General features: G+C 42.5%; 1 protein-coding gene across 3 annotated transcripts in view; it reads left to right on the top strand.

Moving 5' to 3' along the window:
• Positions 1 to 22,276, top strand: part of LOC135552785 (sortilin-related receptor-like) — a 78,203-nt gene that overhangs the window by 3,645 nt on the left and 52,282 nt on the right. For all 3 annotated transcript variants that reach the window (XR_010457506.1, XM_064984633.1, XM_064984634.1), the window contains exons 2-6: positions 2,870 to 2,986; positions 4,400 to 4,534; positions 11,829 to 11,990; positions 12,625 to 12,692; positions 15,915 to 16,095. Coding sequence is in view for 2 of the 3 variants with exons in the window: in XM_064984633.1 (XP_064840705.1) it covers positions 2,870 to 2,986; positions 4,400 to 4,534; positions 11,829 to 11,990; positions 12,625 to 12,692; positions 15,915 to 16,095 (663 nt within the window). In the remaining variant the exon portion in view is untranslated. The remainder of the gene's footprint in view (positions 1 to 2,869; positions 2,987 to 4,399; positions 4,535 to 11,828; positions 11,991 to 12,624; positions 12,693 to 15,914; positions 16,096 to 22,276) is intronic.

Here is a 22,276-nt window from a genome sequence, read left to right as displayed (position 1 = left end):
ATACGCTCCCTATTTCACAGGAGTTTTTCTTTGCTTGTTGTTGTTGTTGAGGAAACAGATTGACGTAGAAGCATCGAGGTTGTGTTTAGTTGTGCACAAAACCATTTTGCCACTGGAAATGAAAATGAGTGTTTCTTGGACAAGTTCAGGTATTAGCTTACCTCCCTGTTTCACTCGTTTCAAAACAATTTCTCTACTGAACACACCCATGCTTCTCAAAGAAGGGAGGGTACATGAGGGGAGAAAAAGAGAGACAAATATTTTTGGGGCACCACAAAAGCGTCTCCTGGATTACCAATGAAAACAATTTTGAGGAGAGTCCAGATTGATGTGACTGATATGCCCCAGTTGATTTGTGCTTTTCAGTTTGGACTGATGGAATCAGCATTGACCAGTCTCCTTCAGACACTCGGCAATGGCTTTTTTGTAAGGCATGGTTTGTGTACTTCCTTTTCCATTCCGATGGGGTTTTTCAACGGACATCAATCGAGCTTCGTCCAGATAGCTCACGGCTCATGATCCTTTTGCACTATGAACAGATTAATTTACTGTTCCTCTCTATAGTGAGTTTCAAGGTTTGTCAGAGATAATAATGTTGAATAATATGGGGCTTGTTAGATGCTTCCAGAGCTTATGTCAATGCACTAGTGCAAAGGAATGAGTAGTGTTAGAATCCCTGGCACTTGCTTGGTAAAGACTGATGGTTGCTTTTGTATGACCACCAGTCCTAATGCCCCAGTGACCAACATGCTGCCGAAGAAACCGATGTACTGAGTCACTTCTTCTTTCTTTGCCACTTTTAACTATCACACTAGCAGACTCAACATCTGGAATCTTGACTATCTACGCTAAAAACTGTTTGGCAGAGCTAAACAGGACTCTTTATTGCTATTATCAACATTAGGCACATTTTCAGGCCCAGCATTTACATTTTCAACGTCTCAATTGGAGCAGTACTATCACAGAGTTTCTTAACCTAGAGGTGCAACGTCGCAAGACTTCTGGGAACGAAAATAACTTTATGTCGAAGGGAGGGCCTTTGATTTGACGGCCTGCACATGCGCAGTTCGGCGCGAGACGACCGTTAGACCCTACGACGTGTTTCTACGCATGAGCTTAGCTAGCCAACTTCGCCATGACATCACCTACAAGTGTGATCAGGGATTTCTATTGGATAAGCTGTTTTAGCCTATCTTCATGCTGTACCATTTTTGGTAGTATCGTCAATCACTTGCAAGACCACAAGCAATAGGAGATGTCATTGTGCTCAAAATGTCTCCACACAATGATTAGACCTATTATTCCTTTGATCACAAATCCAAATAGAATGCAGTTAGTCAGTCCCATCTACTCTAAAAGCTGTATTATGAGATATAGCTAAAGGTAGCCAGACCTTTTGGGACCCAACTGACCTTTAGCTATTGTGAGGCCCTAACCCCAAGCATAGTACAATGCTTCACGTAACTGGAGATAGTTGGAGTGAGGCTCATGTCATTACCTGATGTTAATGGCCGATTTTGTTGTCGAGCTCGGCCACAGGAATAGATTGTGTCTCATTTGCAGCAGTTTACCAGTGCCATCACTCTCCTGGATTCAGCTGTGTCAGGAGGACCACACCGGAACCCTTTTACATGGTCCGCGGGCAACGAGGCTTAAACGGCTCTGAGATTTACCCCAGAGTCATGTCAGCCTCGAAGACGGCCTTGCCTTTGACTCAGCTGACCTCCTGGGATGTGTTCAGTAGGGCCCACCATAGCGAAATGTTTTAAAACCTACTGAATGAGCGTTTCGTATTAGACAAGTCCAGTTAGTAGAAGTGTTCGACTCTGTTTCTCAGGCAACGAGAATGTTAAATGACATGGAATGAGTTACCTTAATACAATGTTCATGCTGAAATCATGCTTATACACACAATAAATTCTGGTAGGCTATTTTGTAGCAATTTGAAGCAGAAATCACATTCCATTACTAAGTCTATAAGCCATAGTACCAATAGTTGGTGTAAAGTTACCACTGAAAGAAGAGGAACGTTTGTTTATCATTTATACAGAAATGACAGTCTTTGTGTTGTCCAAGTCTGAAGAAGTACTGTAGTATAGGGAGAAACTGAGCTTTTTAAAGACTCACAGCCCCCTGCAGAATGATAAATTAAGTATGAGAGAGGGGAGCGCTCGGATGAGAGGTAAAGGCAGTGGGATTTAAAATGACATACTTTTTGGGGATTCACACTTCACAGACTTATTTTCAGAGCTGCACCAATGAAATGTTGGCGTTTAATTGACCTGTGCCTTCTGCTTTTACACTACTACATCTCCCACAAGCACTTAGTATAGCAGCATTGTGTTGTTTCAATGGACACAGTGAAGGCCTCTGACGGTGGGCAATGTGATGTACAGCTGGTCACTGCTTGTTTTCACTGTCTCACACACACACACACACACACACACAAAGAGAGGGAGAGGAGCCTTTAGCAAGGTGCTCCTCGCAAGGTCATAACAATAACACCACGAAGTGCGTTACCATAGTAACGTGCATCAGTAAGCTTACCCAGATAAAATCATGAATAAAGAAAAGCACGACAGCTCTGTTCAATACACCAGACACAGCCAGGCAAGGTACCACAACCTTTCACGGAGGGATTTCTACCAGCTAAGAAGATGCCGGAAATCCAGCAAAATCATTACAATGTCTAGCTGATATCAAATTTGTTATGAAATGCTATTATGGTCCAAGGACGTTTATCGGAGATAAAAGCGACTGTAATCTATCAGATAGTTGCCTAATTCATTGGCCTGGTGTTGAGCTGCATTTTGATGAAGCAGAACAAAAATACATCCGGTCAGTTGAGAGACTGTTCTTTTCTTTGCAGGCCAACCTGAACGATTCCCACAACCAGATGGTGGTGCACTGGGCCGGGGAGAAGAGCAATGTCATCGTGGCGCTGGCCAGAGACAGTGTCGGAGCCACAGGTCCCAAGACTAGCTCGGTGAGTACACAGTAGTACACTTCCTGCGAATACAGGAGTACACTTCTTGTGAGTATACTAATGTAGAACCCTACATTTCCTTTAAGTACATTAACACACCTTGTGTGCGGGAATGGGGATCCACAATCACGTGAAACAAACATATCCAATGAACCTATCCACCACTACATAGCATAACGCCTGCATGTTGCTTTACAGCCGTCCTGTTTTCAGACACTTTGAATCTTCTCCTTCCCTCTCAGTTCACATTGCCCTCTTTTCAATCTTACTATGGACTGTACATTTCAGATCCCCCCCCCCCATTCTAATGAAGACTCCTTTGTTCAAGGTACCATGGCAGAAATGACAGTACTGGTTTACCCACAGTTTGGTTGTGTAATGCAGTGTTTGTGTATCCATGTGTGTTTGTGTGCGTGCATGTTATTGTGTGTGCGCATGGGAGCCCATTGGTCAGTGACAGGCCACATGATGTCAGTGCTGCGAGGCCCAGACCTGTTCCACTGTGCTAATGAGATGGCCTGCCTGCCAGCCGTGTGCTTCCACTCCTCTCCTCGATCAGATTCACTGAGCCATGGATGAGTCCCTCCATCTGTTACATCTCTCTCTCTCTCTACTCTTTCTGCTTTTGATGATATCAGCTCCCTATGTTGTCTGATACTGATGCTCAGTCTACAGTAACCCAACCCCCACTGCTTTTGTACACAGTGTAAGAAAGACCTCCTGTCCTCATTAACTTGAGATGTGATGCCCTTTGAAAAACAAGTTGTTTGGGCTAAACCTGCAGAGATACCACTGGTGAAGGACAGTTTGTTTGAACAAGAATTGTTAGTTTTGTGTCTCTATCCACTCCCAGTTCAGTACGTTCCTCGACATAACTTCCAGTCGGCGTTGTGGGCTTTGTGTGCTATTCTCTGTGGTCTGAGCTCCTTGGTCTCTGGCACTCTGATGGGAATCTGAGAGCTCTGACCTCACTCATGTATTGTCTCGGGTAGAGTCTGCAGGACAGAACAGAACCGCATGGAACACTGAACACCTCTTAACATTCTGGTTTGGAGTTCTCTCTTAAAGGAACTACAGTTCCACTCTGTAGTCAGTTAGCATAGACAAAGCTTTTTCCTAAGTATTGTGTTTCTCTCCGTAGATGGAAAGTCTAGCTACTGCCTAAATGCTTTGATTCCTTTTACAGAGTCAGTTAATGGCCTCCCTCCCAATACACCATTCTAAAATCATTTTGTCCTCTACTAGAAATGTGTCCATCAAGAAGCATTAAAAAAATCGAACCTGACAACGCCTAATTCTTCCTGTCCATAAAGCATCACAACCAAAAGTACTGTGATAGCGGATTTCACTTGTTACCGTGTACCATCACTTCCATGTTCTCACCTCGTTCCTCTCTCCTCTGTCACATGGTAGGTGTACGTGTCTTACGACTATGGAACCAGCTTCTCCCTCATCTCAGAGAGGTTTCAGCTGAGTGGGGAGAAGGAGAAGGAGGGGAACAAGCAGGTCATCTCCCAGTTCTACCACAGCCCCGCTGACAATAAGATGGTAAGTGGCTGAAGACCATAGAGGTACTGACACTGAGTGTACAAAGCATTAGGAACACCTTCCTAATATTGAGTTGCATCCTCTTTTGCCCTCAGAATAGCCTCAATTTGTATGGGCATGAACTTTATAAGGTGTTTAAAGCGTTCCGCAGGGATGTTGCCCCATGTTTACTCCAATGCTTCCCACAGTTGTGTCAAGGTGGCTGGATGTCATTTTGGTGATAGACCATTTTTTAGAATATTCCCCCCCCCCCTTTTTCTCCCTAATTTCGAACTTGTTACATCGTTGCAACTCCCCAACGGGCTCGGAGAGGTGAAAGGAGGAAACACCATTCAACTGGCGACCGAGGTCAGCCCGCAGGCACCCAGCCCGCCACAAGGAGTTGCTAGGGCGCGATGAGCCAAGTAAAGCCCACCAGGCCAAACCCGGACGACGCTGGGCCAATTGTGCGCTGTCCTATGGGACTCCCGGCCACAGCCGGTTGTGGCACAGCCCGGGAATGATCCCTGGTCTATAGTAACGCCACTAGCACTATGATGCAGTGCTTTACATGCTGACCAAACCGCTCGCGTCCAAAATAAATGTACAAATACATGTTATTCATCATTGCACCCACACTGCTTGCACATGACAGCGAGTGTCTGCCTGGCCAGGCGCTAAAATAGAAGTTGCTTCTATTTGTGACGCTCAACCCGTTGCAAGTCCTGCCTCTCAAATCTCCTCATTGGTTTTTAGAAGCATATACCCACGTGGGTGATTGAAAGATGAACGTAGGTCCACACTCGGGTCGGTTGTAGTAATGCTGTGAAGTTGGTTTCTAACCGCCATATAAAGTCCAAAGAAGAAAAATAAGCCTTAAGGAAGGAGGAGAGATGACGAGAAACTAATTTGGTTTACCGGTTTATCTGTGGATTAATTGTTGTAGTAGAGGACCTTGTGCGTTTCAGGTAAAATAACAACCCAATGTTTATATACGGTAATGTTCCCTGGCTGCTGGAGAGAGAGGTCATGCGCAGATGAGCTCCTGCATTTTTCAGCATGTTTTTACAAAAAAAATGATTTAGGCAGGGACATATACAGGATGATACCCTCACTCCAGATCAAAACTCCAAACCTACAACCTGATTGTGGACAAGATTACCTGGAAGGATTAATACACCATCCAACCTGGAATACAACTTCATTTAGCACTGAGGTGTGAAGTGAGAGGTGTCGAAGCCTTTGAGCCCAACAGATGGCAGGCTACCCCACCCAAATCCAGAGGCCTTGAAGCCAACTCCTGCTGTTCAGAGACCATCCACGGGTACTGGTACCCCCACCACACTCCCCCCTCTCTCCAGAGCTTTCACTCACCTCCAGCATACAGGCACTGTTGGAGCGAGTGACTCTGAACTTACAATGGCTAGCCCCAAGTTGTTATATATTTTTTTCTTGTGCATCTTGCTATTCCCCTCATGACGTCTGCATGCTTTGTTGACTATGAACTTTCTTGTTTACCCAACCATGGGGGAGACTATGCTTGTTCCCACATTCGGGATTCTGACTCTCTATTGGTTACAGACTTTTGACCTCCCTCCGGCTTTGTATTCATGTTACCTGATGAAATTGCTGTATTACATGATCATGTTGCTATTTAATGCACATTCAAATGTCATAAATCAACACTGCAGAGCTCTCCCTGTCCTCTGCTGTGCCCTGGTTGTATTAATCTTGATATCTGGAAATGTGCATGTACACCCTGGCCCATCTACTGTTGCTAGCCCCAATTCTGACTTGTGCTCTATCTGTTGCACTGATTTCTGCTCTAGTAAAAGCCTGGGTTTTCTGCACGTTAAAACCGCCATTAAAAAAGCCAGACTACGGTTTGCAACTGCACATGGGGACAAAGATTGTACTTTTTGGAGAAATGTCCTCTGGTCTGATGAAACAAAAATATAACTGTTTGGCCATAATGACCCAACCGTGAAGCATGGGGGTGGCAGCATCATGTTGTGGGGGTGCTTTGCTGCAGGAGGGACTGGTGCACTTCACAAAATAGATGGCATCATGAGGCAGGAAAATGATGTGGATATGTTGAAGCAACATCTAAAGACATCAGTCAGGAAGTTAAAGCTTTGTCGCAAATGGGTCTTCCAAATGGACAATGAGCTCAAACATACTTCCAAAGTTGTGGCAAAATGGCTTAAGGACAACAAAGTCAAGGTATTGGAGTGGCCATCACAAAGCCTTGACCTCAATCCTATAGAAAATTTGTGGGCACAACTGAAAAAGCATGTGCGAGCAAGGAGGCCTACATTCCTGACAGTTACACCAGCTCTGTCAGGAGGAATGGGCCAAAATTTGCCCAACTTCTTGTGGGAAGCTTGTCGAAGGCTACCTAAAACTTTTGACCCAAGTTAAACAATTTAAAGGCAATGCTACCAAATACTAATTGAGTGTTTGTAAACTTCTGACCCACTGGGAATGTGATGAAAGAAATAAAAGCTGAAATAAATAATTCTCTCTACTATTATTCTGACATTTCACATTCTTAAAATCAAGTGGTTCCTAACTGCCCAAAGACAGGGAATATTTACTAGGATTAAATGTCAGGTATTGTGAAAAACTGAGTTTAAATGTATTTGGCTAAGGTGTATGTAAACTTCAGACTTCAACTGTATATGCAAATGATAGTCTTATACTCAGCTGGCCCCTCCCCGGATTTTGTGTTAGCTTGTTGGACACTAAGACAGCTTTTCTCTGCCCTTAACCTTGTTCAGAACAACTCCAAAACAAAGGTCATATGGTTTGGAAAGAAGAATGTCCCTCTCCCCACAAGTATGATTACTACCTCTGAGGGTTCAGAGCTTGAGGTAGTCACCTCATACAAGTACGGTACACTGTCCTTCTCTCAGCACATATCAAATCTGCAGGCTGAAGTTAAATCTAGACTTGGTTTCCTCTGTCGTAATCGCCCCTCTTTCACCCCAGCTGCCAAACTAACCCTGATTCAGATGACCATCCTTCCAATGCTAGATTACGGAGATGTAAATTATAAATCGGCATGTAAGGGTGCTCTCGAGCGGCTAGATGTTCTTAACCACTTCGGCCATCAGACTTGCCACCAATGCTCTTAATAGGACACATCACAGCACTCTATACTCTTCTGTAAACTGGTCATCTCTGTATACCCGTCGCAAGACCCACTGGTTGATGCTTATTTATTAAACCCTCTTAGGCCTCACTCCCCTCTATCTGAGAAATCTACTGCAGCACTCATCCTCCACATACAACACCTGTTCTGCCATTCACATTCTGTTAAAGGTCCCCAAAGCACACACCCTGGGTCGCTCTTCTTTTCAGTTTGTTGCAGCTAGCGACTGGAACGAGCTGCAACAAACACTCAAACTGGACAGTTTTATCTCAATCTCTTCATTCAAAGACTCAATCATGGGCACTCTTACTGACACTTGTGTGTATTGTTGTCTCTACCTTCTTGCCCTTTCTGCTGTTGTCTGTGCTCAATAATGTTTGTACCCTGTTTTGAGCTGCTACCATTTTGAGCTGCTACCATTTTGTGCTGCTACCATGTTGTTCTGCTGCCATGTTGTTCTGCTACCATGTTGTAGTTGTGTTGCTGCCATGTTGATCAATAATGGATCTTATCTTTCACCTGGATAGTCTGTCATGGAAAGGGCAGGTGTTCCTAATGTTTTGTACACCCACTGTGCAGTATGATGATAAAAGGCCTGTCTCTATATTGCAAACTGCCCTGATACAGAGGGGTTTTATTATGTTTTCAAAGTATGAGTGTATAGCTCTTTTTCATATGTTCTCCCATCTCCTCAAAACCAGCAGAAGGCACATAAGCTCAATAACATTGTGTTTTCTAAGGGTTGATTTAGGTGTGTATATAGTGTCTGTGGGTGTGCTTGTGTACATGCGTAGTTATCACTCTTGAGCTCGAGATTGTTCGATGCAGTGCCGTGAGGTTTGGTGCGGTGACGTGTTCGATTATGTCTCACTGTGTGCCGGTGAGTCATAGCCCTGGCCCCGCCCCCCATTCCACCTGGCACTCAGCCCAGTGGAGGTTATTTCCAGGTGCATGGGAAACGCAGTTTGTCAGTCTCTGTAGAGGCCGCAGGCTGGGGCCATACATCTGCAGACAGGAGAGCGAGAGAGAGGCAGGGCTGCCTGGTATAACAGCAGGAGGATTTCACCGTCTTAGTCTGCAACATGCTCCCAAAATCATGGAGATGATTACCATGGGAAATTAGTGGTTGCTTCTCATGTGCACGCTGAGCTGTGAATTTCGGGCCCGTATTTAGCAAGCCTCTTCAGAGTATGAGTACAGATCTAGGATCAATTAATCTCTGTCCATAATAAGCGGATTCATTATGATTTAAAAGGTAAAAAACTGATCCTAAATCTCCTTCTCTAGACACTTGATAAATATGGGTCCATCTAGCCTCCCCTCTATAGAAAGCATATGATGAAGTGGCTGAGAGCTAAATTGCAGTGATCACTTTAGGTAGTGATTTATGAATGAAGCGGGATCTGAGATAATGAATGGTTAGCCTGTAGCATAACCCGCTGTCTAACATTACATGTCGGCCCTATCCTTATACACCAAGTCTGACTGGTTATGGATCTGCCTATTTATAACATCTACTTCAAAGAAATATTCACCCGTTTTGATGTTACGTAATTGTTGTGCATGTCTGAGCGATGTTCTATCTATTCCCGGGGTCATTTCATGTTTTCATGTGTATAAGTACTCAACCCCCTGAGTCAATACATGTTACAATCACCTCTGGCAGCAATTGCAGCTGTGAGTCTTTCTGTGTAAGTTTCTAAGAGCTTTGCACACCTGGATTGTTCAATATTTGCACAATATTATTCTCTGTCAAGTTGGTTATTGATCTTCGCTAGACAGCCATTTTGTCACGCCCTGACCTTAGTATTCTTTGTTTTTTTTTATTATTTTGGTTAGGTCCTGGGTGTGACATGGGTGATGTATGTGTTTTTGTCCCTGTCTAGGGGTTTTGTATGTCTATGGGTGTTTTACTAGTCTTGGTGTTATGTATGTCTATGGTTGCCTAGAATGGTTCTCAATTAGAGACAGCTGTTTATCGTTGTCTCTGATCGGCAACCATATTTAGGCAGCCATATTCCTTGGGTATTTCGTGGGTTATTGTCTATGGTTAGTTGCCTGTGTCTGCACTTGTTTGTATATAGCGCCACGTTCGTTTTGTTGTTTTGTATAGTTTGTTCTGTTTATTAACGAAGAAACACTAAACAATGTATTCGCATCACGCTGCGCCTTGGTCTCCTCCATTCAACGAACGTAACACATTTTCATGTCTTGCCATATATTTTTCAACTAGGCCACTCTTGACCATTCAGTTTCATCTTGGTAAGCAACTCCAGTGTATATTTGGCCTTGTCTTTCAGGTTATTGTCCTGCTGAAAGGTGAATTTGTCTCCCAGGTTTTTCTCTAGAATTTTGCCTGTGCTTAGCTCTATTCAGTTTATTTTTATCCTAAAAAACTCCCTTGTCCTTGCTGATGACAAGCATACATGTAACATGATGCAGCCACCACCATGCTTAAAATATGAAGAGCGGTACTCAGTGATGTGTTGTGTTGGATTTTCCCCAAACAAAACGCGTTGTATTCAGGCCACATATTTTGCAGTTTTACTTTAGTGCCTTGTTGCAAACAGGATGCATGTTTTGGACTAATTTATTCTGTACAGACTTCCTTCTTTGTCTTTTAGGTTAGTATTGTGGAGTAGCTACAATGTTGTTGATCTTTCCTCAGTTTTCTCCTATCACAGCCATTAAACTCTAGTTGTTTAAAGTCACCTTGGCCTCATGGTGAAATCCCTGAGTGGTTTCCTTCATCTCTGGCAACTGAGTTAGTAAGGATGTCTGTATCTTTGTAGGGACTGAGTGTATTGATACACCATCCAAAGTGCAATTCATAACTTCACCATGCTCAAAGGGATATTCAATGTCTGCTTTTATTTTACCCGTCTACCAATAAGTGTCCTTCTTTGCGAGGCATTGGAAAACCTCCCTGGTATTTTTGTTTAAATCTGTGTTTGAAATTCGCTAATCGACTGAGGGACCTTACAATTATCTGTATGTGTGCGGTACAGAGATGAGGTAGTCATTCAAAATCATGTTAAACACTATTATTGCACACAGTGTGAGTACCTGCTACTTATTATGTGACTTGTTAAGCACATTTTTACACCTGAACATTTTTAGGCTTGCAATAACAAAGGGGTTGAATAATTATATATATTTGTAATATTAATTTGTCAGGTTTCTACCCCCCCCCCCACACACACACACACACACACACACACACACACACACACACACACACACACACACACACACACACACACACACACACACACACACACACACACACACACACACACACACACACACACACACACACACACTTTGACATTATGCTGTATTGTGTGTAGGCAGTGACACAAAATCTCAATTTAGTGAATATGAAATTCAGGCTGTAACACAATAAAAATGTGTAGAATGTCAAGAGGTGTGGATACTTTCTGAAGGCACTGAATCTGGTGATATAACAGTGGAGTTAGTCCCTGATGTTTCTCTCTGTGATGTGCTGTACATGTGGGACCTACTATGTCCTAGTCGTGACTCATCTACAGTATGAGACATCATTTCAGCTTTTTGGATCATCATCTCATAGCATCCATCTATTTCACTACCTCCCGCTCGGTGCCTTGCGCTACAGAGCTTTTGTTCTCACAGGGGCTCTGTCCCGTTTCCAAATGGAGGCCATTGAGAATAGAGGAGTTATTGGGAAGGCAGCTAAAAAATAGATCAAAGGAAGGAGTGACAAAATGGGATTATAGCTCTGTATAATTGCGTAATCTGAATTTCTAATTAGGCATTTCAAATTAAATATCTCTTGACTAGTTCTGTGAATATTTTTAGATTTTGGGGGTAGGGATGTTTGCAAACTGTCTTTTGAAGTAGCGAGACTAGGGACATCTGGAATTGAGATATTAGCCCAGTTCTTGCTATTCTAGTTTGTTGAAATCAGTCAGGCTTGACGTTTTGCCACGTCAGAGGTTTAATCACTTCGGAAAGATGCAGGTGCAAATAGAAATGTTATGTATAGAGCAATAATGATTCCCTGTTCTACTATCTATTCTACACAATATATTTCTATCTTAACATTCTGTAACACTCATGAACAGACCCCAGTGGGTATTTAGCCTAACCTTGGCCCGTCTTGTCCTTCTCTCGTTCCAGTACCTCTTTGCAGACAGCACCAACAGCTACCTCTGGAACTCCTTTGACTTCTGCAAGACCATACAGGGGTTCTCCATCCCCTTCAAGCCCACAGATATGCTGCTGCACAGCAAGAGAGCCAACCTGGTCCTGGGCTATGACGGCTCCCACCCCAACAAACAGGTAGTCAACTGACTGCTATAGAAATGCTGCTTCACGGTCTTGAAAAAGGTCTCGGACAGAAACGTAGACAATTTTTGCAGAGATAAGCATGTTTTAATAAAAAATGTTTAACCGGGAAGTCTCTTGAGATCAACCGTCTTTTCATGATGGAGATCTTTGTGTAGGAGGAGTGTATTATAATGATCAGGGCTATAGTACATCAGGCTCCTCCTTTGCCAGTAGCTCTGTGGCCCCCAGTAGGTTCGGGGTTAGATGCCTATGTGGACAAATGGCTCTACTCCATATGCTGGATTACCGTACCATAGCCCCACAGCATTTGATTTATATTACAGTGTGACTGTTCTAGAGATACAAAGCCGATATTTCTGAATGTAGGACAGTTGCATAATTGCAAATAGAATGGTGCATATTTAAATACTGGTTAAATGTCTCAGCTGCATCTACTAAACTGTCTCTCTGAAAAATACAATACGGAGGACATTTTGTGGAATTTTCCCCTGACTAATTATTCACATTTCAGCTCAACTGAAATGATGGAAAACGGTCAACTCTCAAACATTCTGCCAGTTATATACAGCCTGGAGTCAACATGTGACCTTAATTGACTCCCCACCCCCGCCTCTTATTTTTGCAGCTATGGAAATCTGACGATTTTGGAGAGACATGGGTGTTGATCCAAGAGCACGTGAAGGCCTATTTCTGGTGAGATCAATGCCTCTGTATACAAAGGTGATGATTGTGTGAGGAGAGGCAGAATGTACAGTCATCAGTATAATTAATTGTCGCTGTTGAGTGCCAGACTGTCTGCAAAACATTAAAGCAACGATCTGTGAGAGGGATGGGTGGGTTGTGTGTGTCTTCTTTTCCTGTTTACTTCCTGTTTTTCTGTGTTCTGTGACTGCTTGCCTCCTCAATCTGTCCCTCACTAGACCTCAGACAGTGGAGAGATAAACATGTCTTCTGATGCTGTATGCTTACCAAGCATGCAGCTTGTGAGCTAACTCCCTGCCTCTCCAAGTTAAAAGCATAGATTAGATTGGCCCTTGTAATTGAATGACAATGCAAAGAAAATGCCACTACGGTCCCTGAGGGAGAGAGACACCGATTACCCGAATGTTATTTGGGACTCACTATGTGTGAATGATTTTATAACCCTCCTATCAACCAGATCTCGGTTCAAATAGTGTTTTGAGATCTTTCAAATACTTTGGAATGTTTGCTTGAGCCTGGCTGGAGTGCCAGATGAGCAGAGTTTGCACAGACAAAGTCGATCAAAATAAAAATCTGATACCGCTAATGACGATTGCGACACATTCAGTGCCTTGTGAAAGAGATCAGCCATGTGTCTCTCACCACGTAATGTAGGCCTAGGCAGGAGAGTGGCGCACTCAAACTTAAAAAAATATGTTTTACTTTCAAATCCCATCCATAAAAGGATTTGACCGATCTGTTAATGATTTAAAGGCGTGGATGCGGAGGGTTAGACATCACTTTCATTCCCTTGCAGGATCTCTGCCTTTTAATAGGTGACAACAAGAGGCTCTCATTCTCCACTGCAAATATGTAATGCTGCTTGTCAGCTACAGCAGGGGTCTGTTCGGGAGGGTGCAACATTTCAGAGTGTTCCGATTTGAAATGTATTGTGTAGAACGTTAAGCTTGCCTGTCAAGTAGTATTAGGAATCACGTCCGTTCTTTTCAGTGTATTTCTATCTGTATCGTTGAACATTTTCACCTTATTGACAACATTTGAATCTCCCCAGACTATTTCTACACACTTCTTCTGGTGTCAGAGAGAGACACATAGCCCTTCTCCCTTTGATTGTTCTCACCCTCCTGCCTTCTCTGACGGTGGAGGTGGTCGTATATGTGGCGACTTTGAGGGGCATCGAACAGACTGCCTACTTTCTGATGAATAAGTGATTGTCTGCCAGGGCCCCACTTAACTCTGCCTGTCCAAGTGGCATAATGTAGTCAGTAATACCAGGCAGCGCTGCAGATAACATCGCAGCTACCGCTGCAGTCTCCCCCCCCCCGGGCTCTTTCTTGTGTTTGGGAGATGACGCCCCTCCCCCCCACCAAGTGTGAAAGTTGGAGATCCTCTTAGATCACACTTCTGAGCCTCAGTCTCAGGAGACCGTTGCAGAGGGAAGATTTTGACTACAAATACCCATACAACCCAACAACGAACATGAACAAACCATTTCATCCCAAAGCAGTAACTATACGCACAAAGCTTGAAAGTCTTTGCGGACTTCTGAGGAGGAAAGCAGCTCCAGAAGTGTGTACTGCTGCACTCCTCCCCAAATATTTCAAAGCATTGGATTGGTGTAAGCATTGGATTGGTGTAAGCATTGGATTGGTGTAAGCATTGGATTGGTGTAAGCATTGGATTGGTGTAAGCATTGGATTGGTGTAAGCATTGGATTGGTGTAAGCACTGGCTAGAAAGAGTTTTTTTTTTTTTCTTATCCACTATGTTTTTTCCACCAGTCATTTTCCTTTTAAATCTGGACGCAGCTACTGACTCCGCTGTGTCTAACTGCTTCTGCATCACCAGCTGCGTTGAGATCTTTGTCTGGTGCTTCTTCCTCCTCGGCCTCTATGGCCAGTTTTCCTTTTTAACCATGTGTGTCCAGTTCTTTGCCGATTATGGCCTTTCCATGTCTAATCCGTTTGTGGAGGCCACAGAGAAAAGGGCCTGCGCTGCAGATCAGGCTAAGAAGGCTGTAAGCCCTGGGGTTTTGTCTGGTTCACATCCCACTGTTTGACGTGTTTAACCAGCATTTGTCAAAATATTTCGAACCAGCAAATTGTATGTATTTGTTCCCCTTTGTCCTAAACATTTGATCCTGTTTGGTAGGAGGATCGAGATAATAAATAAAAAGAATAAAGAGGCCCTTGTTTCGCACTGTGGATTAGATAGGCTAGCTTTAAGCCACTGCCCTGCCAGCGTTACATTGAAAGGATAGCCCATATAGGCAAAGTTCCAAACAGCCCCAAATTCTGCTAGATAGACAGACCCCAAACTCTGCTACTTAGACCTGCCCCCAAACTCTGCTATGGACAAGGCCCCCAAACTCTGCTAGATGGACAAGGCCCCCAAACGTTGATAATAGACAAGTCCCAAAAGCAATGCAACACACTCTAATTTCGGCAAGGCCTGAAACTCTGCCCCAAACTCTAATATTGGCAGTTTCCCGGCTGTATGCAAAGTCCCCAAACTAACGTTAGACAGGCAAGGTCCCAAGTTTGTCTGACTGGGGTCTTTCTTATCCTCTCTACATGGACAGCCTGCTCCCATAAAAACACGACCCCCTCTAAAATGTCACGCTATAGGCCAGTCTAGACACTAGGCTCTCTCTGTTTGGCTCCATTGTTAGTGAGAACACTCCGTGTGAATCTGGAATGCCTTATGGGAGATGATCATAAACTACTGTAAACCTCTTTCAGTTCTGCTGGAGCTTACCGTAAGTTCACAGCTTAAAATGGCCACACACACAACTTCTACTGGAAATGTGCAGTTGGGAAACTATAAATATATCAATGTGTGTGGTAAATGGATTCTGAGGTTCGATTGTGTTCACAGGAACACGTAGGCCGTTCCACGATACTAGGATTGTCAGTAATCCGTAAAACATTTCTCGGTTTGTCAGTCTGTCAGTGAGTGTGTGTGTGTGTAACCATAACTCTATGTCCCTCTGTATGGTATGACTAAGTTGGGCCCAGAGTTTTCCCAGACCATATTATCTGAATGGGAAGACCTCCAAGGCCCTTAAGTCCTTCCTGTTCAGTTCACATGGTCAATAAATATAAACTCACGGTCAAGGGCCTGGAGTTTGTCTTGGTCGGGCCACATGGTCAGAGAGAAACTCTTGGCCCTACCTATGTCCCACAGTCGGGTGCTAATGTCTGCATCTTTCTAGGGGTGTGGAGCCGTACGATTCCCCCACCACAGTGCTGGTCCAGAGGCACGAGCCCCAGGGGGTGTCCAGCATCCTCAGCAGCACCGACTTCTTCCAAAGCGGGCAGAACCGCCGAGTCATCCTGGAGAGAGTGGACAACTTCCAGCTCCGGGACAAGTACATGTTCGCCACCACTTCCACAGTAAGTGACGTTGACCTGCAAGGGGATTACACATGTCAGGTAATCTGTTGCTCTTGCAGTGTTGAGAATGCTCATGTTATTATGGAGAGGGATACCCACATTGATTATTTGAACACGAATTGGGTGATCCAGCCATAACTATCTTCTAATACAGTGCCTTCAGGAAGTATTCACCCCCACTTTTCCCACATTTTGTTGTTAAAACCTGAATTGAAAATGGATTAAAGGGTGTAATAATAGTGTTTTAACTTGATTTTTTGAATGACTACCTTATCTCTGTACCCCACGCATAAAATTATCCGAAAGGTCCCTCAGTCGAGCAGTGAATTTCATCCACAGATTCAACCACAAAGACCCGGTAGGTTTTCCAATCTCGCAACGAAGTGCACCTATTGGTAGCTGGGTAAAAATAAATAAAAAAAGCAGACATTTAATATCCCTTTGAGCATGGTGAAGTTATTTATTATACTTTTGGATGGTGTATCAATACACGGAGGCACTACAAAGATACAGGCGTCCTTCCTAACTCAGTTGCCGGAGAGGAATGAAACCACTCAGGGATTTCACCATGAGGCCAATGGTGACTTTAAAACAAACAGTTACAGAGTTTAATGGCTGTGATGGAAGAAAACTGAGGATGGATCAACAACATTGTAGTTACTCCATTATACTAACCTAATTGACAGAGTGGAAAAAAGGAAGCCTGTACAGAATAAAATATTTCAAAACATGCATCCTGTATGCAATAAGGTACTACAGTAAAACTGCCAACAATTTACCAAGAAATTAACTTTGTGCTGAAAACAAAGTGTTATATTTGGGGCGACTCCAACACAACACATCACTGAGTACCACTCTTCATATTTTCAAGCATCATGGTGGCTGCATCATGTTATGGGTATGCTTGTCATCGGCAAGGACTAGGTATATTTTTAGGATAGAAAGAAACGGAGTAAGCACAAGCAAATTCCTAGAGGAAAACCTTGTTCCGTCTGCTTTCCAACAGACTCTGGGAGACAAATTTACCTTTCAGCAGGACAATAACCTAAAACACAAGGCCACTCTGGTTGCGTACCAAGACACTACTGAATGTTCCTGAGTGGCCTAGTTACAGTTCTGACTTACATTGTCTTGAAAATATATGGCAAGGTTTGAAAATGGTCTGTCTAGCATTGATCAACAACCAACTTGACAGAGCTTGAATAATAAAATGTAATAAAATATTGTACAATCCAGGTGTGCAAAGCTCTTGGAGACTTACCCAGAAAGACTCACAGCTGTAATCACTGCCAAAGGTGCTTCTAACAATGATTCAGGGGTGTGAATACTCATGTAAATCAGATATTTCGGTATTTAATTTTCAATAAAATTTGCAAAAGTTTCTAAGTACATGTTTTCACTTTGTCATGGGCTGTTGTGTGTGTGTGTAAAAAAGAAAACAAATAAAAAGTCATCCATTTTTAAATTCAGTCTGTAATAGCAAAATGTGGAATGAGTTAATGGGGCGGCAGTGGTTAGTGTTGGGCCAGAAGGCTGCTGCTGATCTGCCCCTGAACAAGGCAGTTAACTCACTGTTCCCCGGTAGGCCATCATTGTAAATAAGAATTTGTTCCTAACTGACTTGTCTAGTTAAATATATATATATATTTTAAATCAATTTCAAAAAGTGTATGAATTCTTTCTGAAGGCACTATTAAGTCATTAGTCAAACCCATCATATTCAAGTGGTAGGCTTAAATACCGGCTTAAATACCGGATAAGTCCACCACATGCAAAGAGGGTGAATCGTTCTAAAGGGAGTATCTCTTATCCCTATCTGACGGTTTGGCCTCAGATGACCCCAGCAGTGTTTGGTTGTGATACAGTCGTACACATTGTTTGTCATATGGAAGCCACAGGCGTACAACTGCTGCGGTTTGAAACGGATGGGGACGGTTTGATCCCGGGCTCCTTCCTTGGCTGTGAATCTGTGTCACAAATATCCAGCATGCTTTGCGTGGCCACACGCGGCCCAATAAAGCATTATACAATGAAAGAGGAACTTAACCATTGACCCCTCCTTGAAAAGATGGGATCTCTTTTTTTTGTGTAAGGAATGTGGAGACTGAAGAGACGTGCCGTGTCATGTACTGTGGAACACCCGGTTAATGTGGTCTGACACACACAATCCCATCAAAACATGGCTGAAATATGAGTCTATTCTGAGCCAATTATGGTTAATGATTTTTGTTTATGCAAACTCGGGCCTTTCACTGAAGGACCACACAGACTCGCTGCAGTCAGCCCTGTGTTGTTAAGCAGGCATGGCCAAACACACATGCTTCCGTATCTGAATCCTGGCATTACTGCCCAATCTCACACACACACACAAACACACAACTGCCTTTTGAGTGAGCATGGAATAATGGTAGCGAAATGGGGAAAGGGAGAGACTGAGAACAAAATGGCAGAGGGCTGGTTGGTGCAGTGGAGAGGCAAAGTTCTAACAATTAGCTTAGCTTGTCCAACGTTGACAATATGGATTCTTAAACCCCTGTAAATATGGATTCTTATACCCCTGTAAATATGGATTCTTATACCCCTGTAAATATGGATTCTTAAACCCCTGTAAATATGGATTCTTAAACCCCTGTAAATATGGATTCTTAAACCCCTGTAAATATGGATTCTTAAACCCCTGTAAATATGGATTCTTATACCCCTGTAAATATGGATTCTTATACCCCTGTAAATATGGATTCTTAAACCCCTGTAAATATGGATTCTTAAACCCCTGTAAATATGGATTCTTAAACCCCTGTAAATATGGATTCTTAAACCCCTGTAAATATGGATTCTTAAACCCCTGTAAATATGGATTCTTATACCCCTGTAAATATGCATTCTTATACCCCTGTAAATATGCATTCTTAAACCCCTGTAAATATGGATTCTTATACCCCTGTAAATATGGATTCTTATACCCCTGTAAATATGCATTCTTATACCCCTGTAAATATGCATTCTTATACCCCTGTAAATATGCATTCTTATACCCCTGTAAATATGCATTCTTAAACCCCTGTAAATATGGATTCTTATACCCCTGTAAATATGGATTCTTATACCCCTGTAAATATGGATTCTTAAACCCCTGTAAATATGGATTCTTAAACCCCTGTAAATATGGATTCTTAAACCCCTGTAAATATGGATTCTTAAACCCCTGTAAATATGGATTCTTAAACCCCTGTAAATATGCATTCTTATACCCCTGTAAATATGGATTCTTAAACCCCTGTAAATATGGATTCTTAAACCCCTGTAAATATGGATTCTTATACCCCTGTAAATATGGATTCTTATACCCCTGTAAATATGCATTCTTATACCCCTGTAAATATGCATTCTTATACCCCTGTAAATATGCATTCTTATACCCCTGTAAATATGCATTCTTATACCCCTGTAAATATGCATTCTTATACCCCTGTAAATATGGATTCTTATACCCCTGTAAATATGCATTCTTATACCCCTGTAAATATGCATTCTTATACCCCTGTAAATATGCATTCTTATACCCCTGTAAATATGCATTCTTATACCCCTGTAAATATGCATTCTTATACCCCTGTAAATATGCATTCTTATACCCCTGTAAATATGCATTCTTATACCCCTGTAAATATGCATTCTTATATCCCTGTAAATATGGATTCTTATACCCCTGTAAATATGGATTCTTATACCCCTGTAAATATGGATTCTTATACCCCTGTAAATATGCATTCTTATACCCCTGTAAATATGCATTCTTATACCCCTGTAAATATGCATTCTTATACCCCTGTAAATATGGATTCTTATACCCCTGTAAATATGCATTCTTATACCCCTGTAAATATGCATTCTTATACCCCTGTAAATATGCATTCTTATACCCCTGTAAATATGCATTCTTATACCCCTGTAAATATGCATTCTTATACCCCTGTAAATATGGATTCTTATACCCCTGTAAATATGCATTCTTATACCCCTGTAAATATGCTTTCTTATACCCCTGTAAATATGCTTTCTTATACCCCTGTAAATATGCATTCTTAAACCCCTGTAAATATGGATTCTTATACCCCTGTAAATATGCATTCTTATACCCCTGTAAATATGCATTCTTATACCCCTGTAAATATGCATTCTTATACCCCTGTAAATATGGATTCTTATACCCCTGTAAATATGCATTCTTAAACCCCTGTAAATATGCATTCTTATACCCCTGTAAATATGCATTCTTATACCCCTGTAAATATGCATTCTTAAACCCCTGTAAATATGCATTCTTAAACCCCTGTAAATATGCATTCTTATACCCCTGTAAATATGCATTCTTATACCCCTGTAAATATGCATTCTTATACCCCTGTAAATATGCATTCTTATACCCCTGTAAATATGCATTCTTATACCCCTGTAAATATGCATTCTTATACCCCTGTAAATATGCATTCTTAAACCCCTGTAAATATGCATTCTTATACCCCTGTAAATATGCATTCTTAAACCCCTGTAAATATGCATTCTTAAACCCCTGTAAATATGCATTCTTAAACCCCTGTAAATATGCATTCTTATACCCCTGTAAATATGCATTCTTATACCCCTGTAAATATGCATTCTTATACCCCTGTAAATATGCATTCTTATACCCCTGTAAATATGCATTCTTATACCCCTGTAAATATGCATTCTTATACCCCTGTAAATATGCATTCTTATACCCCTGTAAATATGCATTCTTATACCCCTGTAAATATGCATTCTTATACCCCTGTAAATATGGATTCTTATACCCCTGTAAATATGGATTCTTATACCCCTGTAAATATGCATTCTTATACCCCTGTAAATATGGATTCTTATACCCCTGTAAATATGCATTCTTAAACCCCTGTAAAAATGCCCATTGTGTGTTGTATTTTTCTACATTGTAACTACCATATCTTTATTCATATCAGTCTCTTACAAATCAATTGAATCAACATTCACAGCTACATGCGTACTTCATAAAGTCATCCCTACTCTCTCTGGGCAAGGCGAACAACTCCATGTAACGCGCCACTATGACGGTCTCCATTGAGGCAAGCATATCCTTTTACAAAGTATATATTTTACTAGGCAAGTCAGTTAAGAACACATTCTTATTCTCAATGACAGCCTAGGAACAGTGGGTTAACTGCCTTTTTCAGGGGCAGAACGAGAGATTTGTACCTTGTCAGCTCGGGGATCTGATCTTTCAACCTTTCGGTTACTAGTCCAACACTCTAACCACTAGGCTACGCTGCCGCCACATCCTAAAGGTGGGTCGCTCAGATTGTCAGAACAGTGACATGGTTTATGTTTTATCGTCTACTGGGCGACCCAACCAACCTGTTGGTCAGGGCCAGAGAGCGCAGCTTGTCAGAAATGACCGATCTATGTGCTGTTAATGAAGTTGTGGCTTGGTGTCCCAGGGGTGTCAATAACCGCTCAGGCACACATTCATCAGGACTCTGTTGCCGAGTGCAGCCGTCTCAAGTACTGTCGCTATTCCCAATGGGCTGATATGTTCCATTGCCAAAGGATAGTACGGTGTGTGTTTTCTTTCTGGCTGGCATTGTTACTCCAAGCTGTATCATTTCACACTTCCACTCGTAGAAAGTGATATTCCCACTTTCATTGTAGATTTGGATTGTTTTTATAAATGGTAATGACGCTAAACACAAACAAATGGTTGGACTGTAGTTTATGTTAATCAACACCATTCACATGAATCAAAAATAGGCTAATTTAAAAAAAAACGATATGGATAATCTACACTGAGTGTACAAAACATTAGGAGCACCTTCCTAATATTGAGTTTCACCCCCTTTTGCCCTCAGAACAGCCTCAATTTGTTGGGGTATGGACTCTACAAGGTGTCAAAAGCATTCCACAGGGATGCTGGTACATGTTGTCACGGCTCCTCCTCTGCCTGCAGGAGGAGCCCCCCCATTGGAGTCAACATTGTCACGGCTCCTCCTCTGCCTGCAGGAGGAACCCCCCCCCATTGGAACCGCCCCATTGGAGTCAACATTGTCATGGCTCCAACATTGTCACGGCAGGAGGCAGAGGAGGAGCCGTGACAATGTTGACTCCAATGATTTGTTGTTTCAAGTTG

This window comes from Oncorhynchus masou, chromosome 13 (assembly GCF_036934945.1).
Source record: "Oncorhynchus masou masou isolate Uvic2021 chromosome 13, UVic_Omas_1.1, whole genome shotgun sequence".
Classification (NCBI taxonomy): Eukaryota; Metazoa; Chordata; class Actinopteri; order Salmoniformes; family Salmonidae; genus Oncorhynchus; species Oncorhynchus masou.
This window is presented reverse-complemented; position numbering and strand designations above follow the sequence as displayed.